The sequence below is a fragment of the Narcine bancroftii genome, chromosome 12 (genome assembly GCF_036971445.1).
Source record: "Narcine bancroftii isolate sNarBan1 chromosome 12, sNarBan1.hap1, whole genome shotgun sequence".
Classification (NCBI taxonomy): domain Eukaryota; kingdom Metazoa; phylum Chordata; class Chondrichthyes; order Torpediniformes; family Narcinidae; genus Narcine; species Narcine bancroftii.
In genome coordinates this window covers 75501799-75516880 of record NC_091480.1, presented here as the reverse complement: position 1 = coordinate 75516880, position 15082 = coordinate 75501799, and the positions used below count along the sequence as shown (strand labels likewise).

At 44.9% G+C, this 15082-nt stretch overlaps 1 protein-coding gene across 4 annotated transcripts in view; it reads left to right on the top strand.

Annotated features, from left to right (window-relative positions):
• The window catches only part of LOC138747568 (transcription factor CP2-like), a 66649-nt gene that overhangs the window by 14678 nt on the left and 36889 nt on the right, over positions 1-15082 (top strand). For all 4 annotated transcript variants that reach the window (XM_069906901.1, XM_069906904.1, XM_069906902.1 and 1 more), the window contains one exon: positions 872-977. In XM_069906901.1, coding sequence (XP_069763002.1) covers positions 872-977 — 106 coding nt within the window. The remainder of the gene's footprint in view (positions 1-871; positions 978-15082) is intronic.

Here is a 15082-nt window from a genome sequence, read left to right as displayed (position 1 = left end):
ACCGCGGGTGGGGGCACAAACTCCTGTTCAAGAACTCACTCAGTGGGAGTGGGGGGAGGGCAGGTGACATACCTGTCGTGGACCTCCTCCATCCGCCGCACCATCATACTTCCTCCTCCCCCCCCCCCCCCCCCGGCGTTTCAGGCACATGCTTATAGCGCATGGAGACTAAACCATTTTGGTGACACCCCCGATGATGGCATCACCCGGTGTGGTCCACAATCCCCCCCCAGTGACGCTGGTGCTGAGGGTGGGTGGGAAGCCCAATATCTCATTTGCAAGGAGGGGATGACCCACGAATGACAACCCCCCATGACACTGACCCTGCAGAAGTTTCACATATCTGTACAATGATTCAAGTCCCCAACAAATGCTACTCCACACAACACATAGGGAGATAGGAATTGATTGGCCTCGAATGGCTTCTGACCCAATAATTAACCTTTGCCATCAAGAAAGTCAAAATATACCACACTAGTGGAACAGGATAAGTTATGCCAGACAATCTAGATCTATTAACCTTCAGCAGACCCAGGCAAGACACCTACAGGGACAGGTTTTCACATCTTCCAGATCTTGAGTGGTGCAGGAAGGATCTCATCTCGAGGGGACCTTCCATTCAGAGCTTCTGCATCAATCTTGAGAGGAAAATCACGAACAATCAGATCTTGACGCAAGAGGTTTAGGATGAGGATTCCAGAACAGAGGCTCAAACAGCTGGGAGAACAGTTGGCGACAGCGAAGTGAAACAAAGTCCAGGACGGGCAACATGCAAGGGAGATGGGAGAGTACTGTTGGCTGGGTGATCATGGAGATGGAGAACATCTGCTTTCTCTTCCTTTCTTCCACAACCACCTCTCTCCTCTTACAGAGCACAGTAAGGGTGGTGTTCCATGACCGACGGCTCCAGTACAGTGAACACCAACAGTTCCAAGGGTGGAAGTGGAACAGACCAGGAGATCGTCTACTCGACATTGGTAGGTCCTGCCCACTGTAGGCATTGCCACATTTGCGCCAAGTGTTTTCAGCAATACCTCCCTTCCCAGCAATACCCTACGCTGGTCCCACTGCCCACTGCCCTGCTCTCTCACGGTGGGGGGAGGTGGTGAAGCGGCGTGGTGGGATCGGTGTGGGGGCTGTCGGGGGGAGCAGGGCAATGGGAGACAGTGGACCACCGGGAGAGTAACCCAACAGTCCACCACCAGCCCCCACACTGAATCCCACAGCCCTACTTCCCCCTCCCCCCACCCCCCGACAGCCTACCACCAGCCCCCAACGATAGATGGTGGAGATGTTAGGGAGCCACACACTGACGATGATCACTGTCAGCCTAACTCACCATTATCACCCTAATTTCAACTTCGCATATAAGACCCGGGGGATGTTTTGGAGCCATATTTTGGGAAAAAAAGTGTGTCTTATATGCTGTAACATATGGTACTTTGAAATATAAAGGGAGATGGATTCAACAGAATGGAAAAGTATAGGTAAAGTTACAGGGAAGGAAAAAAATGGCAGTGCTAGCCAAGCTACTGTAACGGCAGCGCTGCCGCCGGTGTGGACCCACAGAGACACAGCGCTCCCACGGGGTCCAAGCACCCAGTCCGACTGCTGTCAGCTCCGTACAGGCTTTGAACAACCTGTAAAAGGAGTCAGTGGTAGTTTTATTTAAAATCCTGCAACCGTGGCGTCCGTAGGCGCCTCTGATCCGCAGCAGCCACCAGGGGTTGCAGACTCCAGGGATGCAGAGGACTGGCTCAGGGCACCAGAAAATGGAGAGAACACCCCCCCCCCCCATCTGAGAAGGAGAAGCAGAGGGGCTGCGGGTTGCTGGAGACTGGCTCGAAACTAGCTGAAGGGGTACCAAGAATCAGAACTGTGATGCGAGAGAGTGCCGAGGGCATTGAGTGGTTCCTAATGATATCGGAGATTCAAACCTGGAGCTCAGGTTGCCGATGGTTTGGACTGGACCTCACTCTTGCAGCCGATGGTGTGACTGCGGAGGATGCGGGAGTGCTGGAGACAAATCATGGACACTCGGTGACTCAGGGGGGGAGTGGAGAAGGGGGGAACTCTTTTTTGCTTCTCTTTCTCTGACTGTAAGAGGCGCTTCAGACAATTTCTGCCAATGGCGAATCTGTCTGCCTTACAGCAGGCAAAAGCAATTTCATGTATTATGACATACATGACATTAAATTGAATTTGAATCTTGAGAGTGCAAGAGAGGTTACTGAATAAAAGATAGGAAAGGATCGAAATTTAAATTCAGGCAACACAGAGACAAATGTGAGAAGGGTGGTGAACATAGGACTGAAGGTGTTGTATTTAAATACATGCAGTGTTCGAAACAAGGTCAATAAGCTTAAAGCAATTGACAGGAACGAGGCTGTGGGCATAATGGAGACGTGGCTGAATGAGAATCACTGCTTGGAGCTAAAAGTTCAAAGATACACGCTGTCGCAAAGACAGGCAGGTGGGCAGAGGGGGTGGGGTAGCTCCGTTGGTAAAAACTGAAATCAAAAATGCCCTTCTCTTAGATGAAACTTTTTTCCATTTACTGTGTTCAACTTCCTTGATTTTAAAAGAGCTGTTCCTATATATATCCATATAACAATTACAGCACAGAAACAGGCCATCCTGGCCCTTCTAGTCCGTTCTGAACCAAGTACTCTCCTCGAGTCCCACCTACCTGCACCCTGCCCATAACCCTCCATTCTCCTCCCATCCATATACCTATCCAATTTTTCCTTAAATGACAAAATGGACCCTGCCGCCACTACTTCTCCCAGAAGCTCATTTCATACAGTCACCACTCCCTGAGTGAAGAAGTTCCCCCTCATGTTACTTCTAAACTTTTGCCCCTTCACTCTCAACTCATGACCTCTAGTTTCCATATCTCCTACCCTTAAGGGAAAAAGCCTCTCCACATCAGCTCCAACTATCCCCCTCATAATCTTAAATACCTCTATCAAATCCCACCCCCCCAACCTTCTACGCTCCAAGGAATAAAGATCTAATCTGCTCAATCTTTCTTTGTAATCTAGATTCTGAAACCCAGGTAACATTTTTGTAAATCCTCTCTGCACTCTGATATCCTTCCTACAATTCAGTTACCAGAACTGCATACAATACTCTAAATTTCCTGTTTCCCATCCCTTAAACTGTCTGTGTAACAGTGATTAGAATTATCCTTTACCTCACAACTATCCCCATTTGCCTGCATTTGGTCCACATTCCTCTGAACCATTCCTGGCTGACTTTGTTGTTGCAATAATTCTGATGATCCAAACAGCAAATTCCCAGAACTGACTCAAGAGAGGCACGTTCAAAGCCCGCAGACACACTGTTTACCCACATCACTGTCAGGGGCTGATTCACGATCCAGGTATACAGGACTCAGAAAGATCATGTAGCCACACTTCCTGCCTTGTTTCCACTGTACGGATTCAGAATGGTTTTGTCAACACCTGATAAGATCAGAATATCGTGTGTTTACTTTAATCTCTACTAATGACAAGGCCACACAATGAAAAAGTCATGAGAACTGCATCAGACCAAGCCACTTTTGTTTCCGGCAACTGTGATAGGCAATTTTGGCTCACATCATCTGAACATTGTGCATTGAAGAGTAAAAGGCGGAAGTCTGTGGACACCATGGTTGAAGTTAAAAAAGCAAAGTTGGAGAAACTCAGCTGGTCAAACAGTGGACTTTATGTAGCAAAGGAAAAGATTTAAAATCAACGTTTTGGGCTTGAGCCCTTCATCAAGGTTTGAACGGATACCTGCCAACATTTTGTCATCCTTTGATGAAGGGCTCGAGCCCAAAGCGATGATGTATCTTTATCTTTGCTACATAAAGTCCACTGTTTGACCAGCTGAGTTTCTCCAGCTTTGTGTTTTTACTTGCATTAAAGAGGGTTGGCTTAAATCTAAATTTTAAATGTTAAATTTAAATTCAGACATACATCACGGTAACAGGCCATTTCAGGCCACAAGCCCGTGCCACCCAATTATACCCAATTGACCTACAACCCAGGTACGTTTCTAAGGGTGGGAGGAAACCCACGCAGACACGGGGAGAATGTACAAACTCTTTAGAGTCAGCGTGGGATTTGAACCCCAGTCCCGTTTGCTGGTGCTGTGAAGGCATTGCGCCAACCATGTCACCCCTTCTTCTGGGCAATATCACACAGTTCAGTTATAATCAGGACCATTAGGAATAAATGTACTTTAAAAAAAAATAATAATTAAAAGTGAGGGGTGAATATTTTGTAGACAATAGGCAAGGACATATGGGTTTGCTATATAAGAGCAGGAATAAACCATTTGCCTTGATGCCTTCAGTTAGATCAGTGATTCTCAACCATTTCCCCCCCCACCCCCCACCCCCAACACGCCTTAAAAATTCCTTTACTTTCCACAGACCAATAACAAATCAACAGACCACCAGTAGTGAGGGGGTGTGTGGGATTGTGAGCTTGAACCCCTACCCAGGCCACAGACAAGATTTTTGTTTTGTTTTGCTGGAAAATTGTGGGGGATTTTTTTGTGTGTTTTTTTCAAATATGCAGCCACATTGTTTGGTTGTTATCAAATATTAATCATTAATACTTGTCTGCTCTGCATTGCCATGGACCACATTTTACAAACCCACGGACCACCAGTGGTCTACAGACCACAGCTTGAAAATCATTTCCCTCTACACCATGTTCCTGCACCAACTCCATTCTCCTCAATGTGAAACATGAAAGTCAGCAGATGCTGTAACTGTGGTAGAAACACTGACTAAACGCTGGAGGAACTCAGCCAGTCTCACAGCGTCCACAGGAGCTAAAGATATATTACTGACGTTTCAGTCCTTCTTCAAGGTATAAGCAAAGGGAGTCACGGAAGGAGTGGTCCCTGTGACTCCCTTACCCACTCCTCCCTTCCCACTAATCGTCCCCTTGGCACCAACCCCTGTGACCACAGGAGATGCTCCACTTGCACCCACACCTCCTCCCTCACCACCATTTGGGACCCCAAACAGTCTTTCCAAGTGAAGCAACATTTCACTTGTGAACCTGCAGAGGTCATCTACTGTTCTGGTCTCCTCTAATCAGAGAGACTGGGCGCAGACTGGGAAATCACTTTGTTGAGCACTTCAGTTCTGTCTGCCGCAATAACATGGTTCTCTCAGTGGCCACCCTTTTCAATTCCCCATCCCATTCCTTTACCAACACGTCTGTCCATAGTCTCATGCACTGCCAGACTGACACCACCCGCAAATTAAAGGAAAACACTTCATCTTCCATCTGGGCACCCTCCAACCAGGCGGCATTAACATCGACTTCTTCGGTTTCCCCTAACCCCCCCCTTTCTTCTTCCCATCACCTTTTCCCCCAGCGCTCTCTCTCTCTCTCTCTCTCTTCCCTTTTCCCTCTGTCTCCTTTTACAGAGCCAAAATCCATTCTCACCTCTCCTCTTAACATATCCAATTTACACCTTTTGTTGGTCTGGACCCCTCCCCCTCCCAGTCTTCAGTCTTTATTCTGACGCCTTCTTTGCTTATATGAAACATCGGTAATATATCTTTACCCTTATGTGGAGGTTGTGACAATTTGTTCTCAACCTCAGTCAGAAGGAACATCATCTCTGCATCTATCCTGCCAAATGAGTCGAGCTTTGAATATTTCATCAAGAACACCTCATCTTCTTCAAAGCTGTACAGAGCCTGTGTTCAGGCTCTCTTATCTCTTCTCACAGGATACTCCCCAACCCAGGAATCACTCTTCAATGTTCAATACTCCTTTATTGTCACATTATACTACATAAAAAAATGTAATATAAAGTAGAAGTCCAAAAATACTGATGCCACAAATCCAGACCACCTGAGAATCCAGACTTTTTCAAAACTCTCAAACTTTATCCTAGTGCAAAGGTAGTGATCAATGGTCAGGTTTCAGTACCTTTTCAGCTAACTAAAACAAGCAGACAAGGTTCTCATTGTCACCAGCTTTATTTATTTTAGCAATTGAACCTTTAGTTCAATTAATAAGACAAGACTCAAGGATTCATGGTATTAGGGTGAATCAAGATGAATATAAAATATATTGTTTCCAGGTGATGTTTTGGTTTACTTAACAGATCCTTTAAATTCTTTGTATCAGCTTTAAGTTAGATTAAAAGAGTATGGGGAAGTATCAGGTTATAAAATGAATTGGGATAAAAGTGAAGTTATGCCTTTAGAAAATGGAGATTATGCACAATGTAAGAGAGTAATTGAACTTAGATGGCTGGATGCTGGAATAAAATATTTAAGTATCCGTGTGGAACCACAGTTAAAAAAAAATAATAAATTATTTACCACTATTAAAGAAAATAAGAGCTGATTTGGAAAGATGGAATACGTTACCTATTTCTTTAATAGGTAGAGTAAATTGTGTTAAGGTGAATACAATATCTTTTTCAATCGATTCCAATTTCGATTCCCCAAACATTTTGAAAGAATTAAATACTTCTGTTAGGAAATTTTTTTGGAAAAGGTTTCTTTGAAAAAAATTAATGTGAAATTATGAACTAGGGGAGGGGTTCCCAACCATTTTGTTCCTCTGTACCCCTTGGGCATTTTTATAGGTCCCCGTGTACCCCTAAAAATGAAGGATTAAAAAAAAAACACGACATTGTGCCATCTGACTGCAGATTACAACACCATGTATTGTACAGTAGTGGTTATTCTCTCAGACCCAATGTACCCCCTGAAAAGTGCAAATGCACCACTAGGGGTACATGTACCCCAGGTCGGGAACCCCTGAACTAGGGGGTTTGCAGCCCCCTAATTTTATGAACTATTATAAAGCAGCCCAGTTGTGATTTATTAGTGTAATGTATGACTTAGACAAGATTCCAGCTTGGGTGAATATAGAACTTGATAAAATAGGAGCAGAAAACCCACAAGACTATTTATAAATGGAATTCACGATTGTTAAAAGCAAATAGAGAAACTTCGATATTGAAACATTGAATTGATCTTTGGAATAAGGTTAATAAACAAATTGGAGGAGGAGGTTTAATGTCTAGAAGAACACCTTTTATTCCAAAATAGATCTATTCCATTTTCCATGGGAAACCAAATTTTTTAAGATTTAGAAATATCAGGTTATTAAGACGATTGAAGATTGTTTTGAAGCAGGGAAATTTATTACTTTTGACAGAATGAAAGAAAAGTTTCAGGTATCTGAAAATGCAAGGTTCTGTTATGACCAGGCTATGAACTTTTTGCATGAAAATTTTGGTCATGATCTGATATTGCCAGTAGAGACAGAGGTGGGGTTATTATTGGGTAATGGAGATACAAAAACATTTCTTTCATTAATAATAAATAGGGGTATATAAATCAAGACAAAAATGGGAAAAGGATTCGAATGAACAAATAAATGAACGTGAGTGGATGGAATTATGTCGAGAAAATATGAAAAGTACAATAAATGTGAGGTGTATGTTCATACAATATAATTTTATTCATCAGTTATATTTGACACCACAGATGTTTAATAAATTGAATCATGCTTTTTCTGATTTATGTTTTAGATGTAGACAGGAATTTGGTACTTTTTTGCATTCTACTTGGCAGTGTCCTAAGATTTTTGGTTGGAAATTTGGTAACAGGACCCAATGTTTTTACTGGGTGATATTAAGGGGGGGTTAAACCTAAATTAATATTAAAACATGTTCGTGAAATTTGTAAAATTTGCTTCAGCAATAGCTAGAAAATGCATGGCAATAACTTGGAAGTCAGATATAGATTTCGGACTGGAGAGATGGCTGGCAGAAGTTTGAAGTTGTATACCACAAAAATTACATAATTTAAGTGATAAATACCATATGATTTGTAAAATATGGAGCCCATATTTACAAAGTACTGGTATAAATATTTAAATGAAACTCTGACATTCCCTTTCTCATAATAGGACTCTGCACATTATAAGAAGTTTTGTAGTATGGAGCACTTCTGTTGGAGGACTCTTGTTCCCTTGAAATATATTTTTCTTTTTTTTGTAGGAGGTTAGGGGGAGGGGGATAATAGTACCTTTTCTTTTTACTTTTCTCTTCTTTTTTCTTTACATATATATTTGTAATGGATTTGTAATATTACATAATAATAGTTATTTCTTTTGTGGTTTTAAAATTTATGAATAAAATTAAAAAAAACCTCTCAGACTTCAAACATTTAGTGGGCTTTTGTGTGCGTGCATAAGCACCAAAGATGCACAGTGGCATTTTTATTTTTTTCAAACTGCTCGTTTTAATAAATGTATTTGCTAATGAATAAGCTACCAAAATATACCTATTCATCTCTTCCTTATTCTTCATTACATTTGAATTTTTAAAGTAATGTCCAGAATCCAGACCAACCCAGTCCCCAAGTAGTCTGGATTTTCTGACTTCTACTGTACATGACTTCTACTGTACTGTACACTTCTACTGTTCAACTCATGCCTGCCATAAGGCAAACAAAGAGTTGTCGTGAGTATAACCTGGACCCCCGAACAACAGGAGGGAGGGAGAGAGGCAGCAGAGAGTCCCTTCTGAGACAGCACGGTGAAGGTAATCTGGTGAACTTCATTAGTGCTTTCCATACTCCAAAGATAGGTAGGGAGACCAAACCTGTACTCAGTATGATCTCACCACCAGAGCCTGTTATAATTCTGAAAAGATATCTTCAGTCTTTTACTCATTTCCATTTGTAATAAATGTCAACACACCATTTGCCTTCCTAATTAAGAATTCTACCACATTATCTGTGGAATGAAGCCACAATAAATTAGCAAATAAATGTTCTCTCTGACATGAAATTGGTCCAATTAAAATGTTAACATATAAAGAATCATGAAAATTAAATTGATATTCTCGAATGCCATATGTTACAACAGTAGCGAGAAAAGCTATGAAGAATCATGGATCAATATAACTTGTTGAATCTACCCTGTGCTGTTAAGCTCCATCTCATGACCTTAGTCCAATCAGGGATCTGTGTAACAGAGGCATAAATGTCAAATGATGGTGTAGAGTGAAATTATTTAAACATGTAATTTCCCCATATAAAGGGTAGATAAGGTCTATTGAAGGACTGTGGTGAGGAGTAAGAGATTTAAAGGTGATCTGAACAAGCACAGGGTGGTTGGGTTGTGGAGGGGTGGGGAAGAAGCATCGAAACCAGCACTTGAATCACCGAAGCAGAGAAAGCTTGGACCACATGTTGGTAAATGGGAACAGTGTATGGGCACGGAGGGAAGAAGGGCCAGCTTCTGTGTTCTATAACATACTAACTCCATGACTGCAGTGAACTGGGATTCACTAGTAGTGCGTGGTGCTGATGGCTGACCCCAGTCCCACCCCCATCTGCTCACATATAACCCTGGTTTCCTGCCTAAACCCAGAGCCCTTCTGAAGAATACTGTGAGACCCTACCCAGAGTTATAAGTTAATAAAATCATTTGGTCTCCCTCCAGTTATGAGAGCTTTTATTTACACAACAATTTTATTAGCTTATTCCCTAACAATGGAAGCGCTACTCAAGCTGGGTATGCTACTGATAGACCCTCTATCCCCGACGTGGCTGATCAATTCACATACTGGCCAGACTGCTTCCAGGCCTACCTGAATGTGACCAGAGACGTCTTCCACACTGATGAACTCAGGAGGTCTGCACTCATTTTGAGGGTAGGAACGAAAGGGTATGCAGTCATCTGGGACTGCTCTACATATGACGCTGCTATCAAGACATTGAAAGTTAAGTACCTGAAGTCACAGAACGAAGTCCTAGTGAGGCACCAACAACCAGGAGAGACCATCGATGACTACTTGCTGGATCTGTGGAGGCTTGCCAAGAAGTGCAAGTACGAAGCGCCTACGGGCCACATTCATGAGGAAGAACAGATCAGGGACATTCTAGTTGCAGGGGTCCGTTCGAGGTACGAGTCAGCGACTGCTCCAGTTGGGAAAGGAGGACCTGGTTAGTCACGTCAAGCTGGCCAAATCACTGGAACAGGCCAAGCTCAAGAATGGTGACCTCGAAGCCAGCGAGCTCGCCCACCCAGGCAACTCCTTCCAAGGACCAGCTACTCCCGCTACCCCTGTCCTAACGGTTGCCATTTCCCATGCTAGGGAATGCTTTTTCTGCGGCAAGAGCCAGCATTCCCGATCTCATTACCCGGCTAAAGACTCCAGCTGTGGCAAGAAAAGGCACTGAGCAAGGGTTTGCAGTGCGAGGGGAATCCCAGGGAAGTCCACGACCTGCACTGCTCCCAGATCCGATTCCAGCCCCTAGCCGACTGCCATGAATTCACCCAAGCCCACTTGCTGCGCGACACGCTGACTGAGGGTGGCAGTGAGGAAATGGTGCGAACAGGCTCGGCAGCCATCTTGCCACAACCCAAATTCAAACTCAACACCATCATCGTCAAAGGAGGAAGGAGAGCGGCTATTTTGCCGTGCCACGAGATCGACGTTATCTTACCCACGCAGGGCAACCCAGGACGGTGGGGTGCACTTGAGTGAGGAGTATTGAGTCTCTGGGGACCTAGCCTCGATGGTCCTAGATCAGGACAGACCTCACCAGCTCAGCAACTCCATAGTGACTGTGAAGGTAAACAGACATTCCACTAAATGCCTGATCAACACGGGCTCTACTGAAAGCTTCATAGACTCACGAACTGTACAAAAATACAACCTGAAGATGTATCCTAATCACCGCATATTTCTCACGTCTCATTCGCATTCTACCCGTATTCAACAACATTGTATAGTACATCTGTCGTTTGAGGGGGCAATTCTGTAAATTTCACTTGTATATACTTGATGAACTCTGTGCTCCGGTGTTGTTGGGTCTGGACTTCCTGTGCCACCTTAAAAGTGTGACCTTGGAGTATTCTGGTCCCCTCCCACCTTAACGGTTTAGAACGGAGGGCCCCTAAAATCAGAACCCACATGCAGCCTCCCCACACTGAATATCAACCACCCCCTCCTCTCTTCCCGAATCTGTCCTCAGACTGCAAACCCATTGCTACCAAGAGCAGGAGGTAGAGTACAGCAGACCGAGATTTTATAAAGTCTGAGTCACAATGTCTGCTTGACGAAGGTATCTTCGAACTAGCACCAGCCCGTGAAGATCGCAAGTGGTAGTGGTAAAGGGGGAAAACAAGTCCAGGCTGGTAATTGACTATTGCCAAACTATTAATTGGTACACACTCTTAGATGCATACCCCCTCCCTCGAATTTCGGACATGGCGAATGATACTGCGCAGTATCGGGTCTATTCGACCATCGACCTGAAAGCTGCTTGTCACCAGCTGCCAATCCAGTCCGAGGACCGTCTATATACGGCATTTGAGGCTAACGGTCATCTCTATCAATTCTGGAGGGTCTCTTTCAGTATCACTAACGGGGTTTCTATCTTCCAGAGGCAGATGGACAAAATAGTGGACGAGTATGGGTTGAAGGCTACCTTCCCCTACCTCGATAATGTCACCATCTGTAGCCATCTTGGAAGACCATGATGCCAACCTCCAGAATTTTCTCCTCACTTATAACTCTGACAAGTGCGTGTTCAGGACTAAACATCTGGCCATCCTTGGCTACGTGGTGGAGAATGACATCATTGGCTCCGATCCCGATAGGATGCGCCCCCTGTTAGAGCTCCCCATCCCCAGGACCACAAAGGCTTTGAGGAGATGACTGGGGTTTTTCCTCATATTAAGCCCAGTGGATCCCTCAATACACTGATAAGGTTCACCCTCTCTTAAAAGCCACTAATTTCCCCCTCTTGGCTAAAGCCCAAATGGCTTTTAACTACCTCCGGAACCATATTGTGCCATTCACACATTGGAAGAGAATGTACATTTCTAAGTGGAAAGCGACGCTTTGGACGTAGCCTTGGCCGTTACCCTCAACCAGGCAGGCAGGCTGGTTGCATTTTTTTCCATGTGCATTACAAGGCCATGAGCTCTGGAACCCATTGGTGGAAAAGGAGGATCACTGCCACTGTAGAAGCCATAAGGCACTGGAGACACTACCTGACTGGTAGAAAATTTACACTCCTCACTGACCAATGCTCGGTCGCATTCATGTTTAATAATATCTAGAGGGGCAAAATCAAGAAAGACAAGATTGCTAGGTGGAGGATCAAGCTCTCCACCAACAATTATGACATTGCCTATTGGCCAGGAGGCCTTAATGATCCAGAGGAAGCTGTGCCTCCTCACACACCGGCCAACTGCGCTCTCTGCATAATGAGCTCTGCCATCCAGGGGTTACCTGCATGCCTCATTTTGTCAAGGTGCGCATTCTGCCCTACTCCATGGATGATGTCAGGGAAATAACCAAATCTTGCCAGGTCTGCGTGGAATGCAAGCCGCTCTTCTACCGCCCTGCAAAGTCATCAAGGCCTTTCAAATGCCTCAACGTCGATTTTAAGAGACTTCTCCCTTCCACGAATGGGAACATTTTCATCCTCTCTATCATTGACGAGTACTCCAGCTTCCTGTTCGTCATTCCATGTCCAGACAGGTCCACTTCCTCAGTCATTTTTGCCCTGTTTATGTATCCATGCTATATTCATTGCGACCGGGCTCATCCTTTATGAGTGATGAGCTACATCAGTACCTGCTGGTGAGCGGCATTGCGTCCAGCAAGACTACTAGCTACAACCCCTGGGGGAATGGGCAGGTTGAAAAGGAGAACTCCATGGTCTGAAAGGCTGTCAAACTGAAGTTAAGAGGCCTTCCAGACTCATGCTGGCAGGAAGTCCTCCCCATGGCGCTCCATTCCATCCGGTCGATACTACGTACCGCCACCAATGCTGCGCCTCATGAGCTCCTATTCACTTTTGAAAGAAGGTCGGCATTGGGAGCTGCACTCCCAACCTGGCTTACCATTCCTGGTCCACTCCTTCTCAGGAAATACACGAGGAGAAGCAAGACCGACCCCCTGGTGGAAAGGGTGAAACTGCTCCACGTCAATCCCACGTACACCTTTGTGGAGAACCCAGATGGCAGGGAAGACACCGTCTCCATCAGGAACCTGCCACCCGCTGGAACAGAGGGTTCGTTGCCTAAGGTGCCCTGCAAACCACGGAGCTCATTCTCACTACCCCCAGTCAGGCCCTCGGAGGATCTGGTTCAGGAGGAAAGTGCACCCCCTCCACCTTCGAGCTGGAGACCCAGCCCACCTCTCCTCCCTCACAAGGGTACCAAGAGATCCAAGGAATCCAAGGCCCCCCAGTGCTAAAGCGCTCCACCAGGATCTCCAGATCCCCGGACTGCTTAAATCTGTAAATTTGTAAATAACTGTATATTTTTTAACCATTTGTTTCTGAACCAATGTTCTCTGTCTTTATTCACAGACCCCAAATTCTACAGGAAGGGGTGAATGCAGGGAACTGGGATTCACTGGTAGGGGGTTGTGCTGATGGCTGGCCCCGTCTCCCGCTCTGCCCCATCTGCTCACATATAACCCTGGTTTCCCTTTGAAGACTACTGTGAGACCCTAACCTTAGTTATAAGCTAATAAAAGCATTTGTTCTCCCCCCCCCAGTCATGAGAGCTTTTATTCATGCTACAATGACACGTGCCAGTTCACCTCATAACTTTCAAGGCACCATGTGTGTTCTTGGAGAATGCCGGCAGACAGCTGAGTGGATCATTTACTTCTCCTCATCCCACTCCCTCGTGTATTCTCATTCTCATAACTGGATACTGGAATACCTTCTTTTATGTCCCAGGGAGATCCTTGGTTCCACACCAGCCCTGTAGACACCTAGGTGACTATTGTGGGGACCACAAACTCTATCACAGGTGGAGCAGATGGAACTTGATTTGATTGGGTGGGATATTTGGATTTTCTTCTTCCCACTACTTACAATTGGCTTCCACTTGCTCCTATCAGAGAGTTTCAAGGAGGTGGCACCTTTCAGGATACTTCTCAATCAGTCCGAATGGTCTTGGGCTAAGGGCTTCCAAGGAGGCTTTGAGGATATCCTTGGAACAGCTTTCTTCTCCAAATGAGAATCTCTTGCCATAACAGAATTTGGCAGAGAGTTCCTGTTTCAGCAATCTAGCATCAGGAGAATGTTGTCAGACCACAAGACATAGGAGCAGAATGATGCCATTCAGCCCATCGTGTCTGCTCCACCATTCAAATCATAGAAACATAGAAGCATAGAAGATAGGAGCAGGAGTAGGTCATTCGACCCTTCGAGCCTGCTCCGCCATTCAACGAGATCATGGCTGATCTTAAAGTTCAGTACCCCGTCCCCGCCTTCTCTCTGTAACCTTTAATACTCTTATACTGAAGAAATATATCTAATTCCCTCTTAAATATATTTAATGAACCTGCCTCTAGTGCCCTCTTTGGCAATGAATTCCACAGATTCACCACCCTCTGGATAAAGAAATTCCTCCTCATCTCGGTCTTAAATGGTTTGTCTATTATCCTCAAACCATGGCCCCGGGTTCTGGATTTTCCCATCATTGGAAACATCCCACCTGCATCCATTCTGTCCAGTCCTGCCAGAATTTTATATGTCTCTATGAGATCCCCTCTCAATCTTCTAAACTCCAGCGAGTACAATCCCAATTTGCGCAATCTTTCCTCATAAGTCATTCCTGCCATTCCAGGTATCAGCCTGGTGAATCGCCTCTGCACTCCCTCCATTGCAAGAACATCCTTCCTTAGATAAGGTGACCAAAACTGCACACAATACTCCAGGTGGGGTCTCACCAAGGCCCTGTACAGCTGCAGTAAGGTATCTTTATTCCTATACTCAAACCCTCTTGATATGAAGGCCAACATACCATTTGCCTTTTTAACCGCCTGCTGTACCTGCATGCTCGCCTTCAGAGACTGATGTACAAGTACCCCTAGGTCTCTCTGCACTTCCCCATCTCTTAATCTATTGCCATTCAAATAGTAATCTGCCCTCCGGTTTGTATTACCAAAGTGAATAACCTCAAATTTATCCACATTGTAGTGCATTTGCCATGTATCTGCCCAGTCCCTCAATTTATCCAAATCACACTGGAGCTTCCTGACCCCCTCTTCCGTG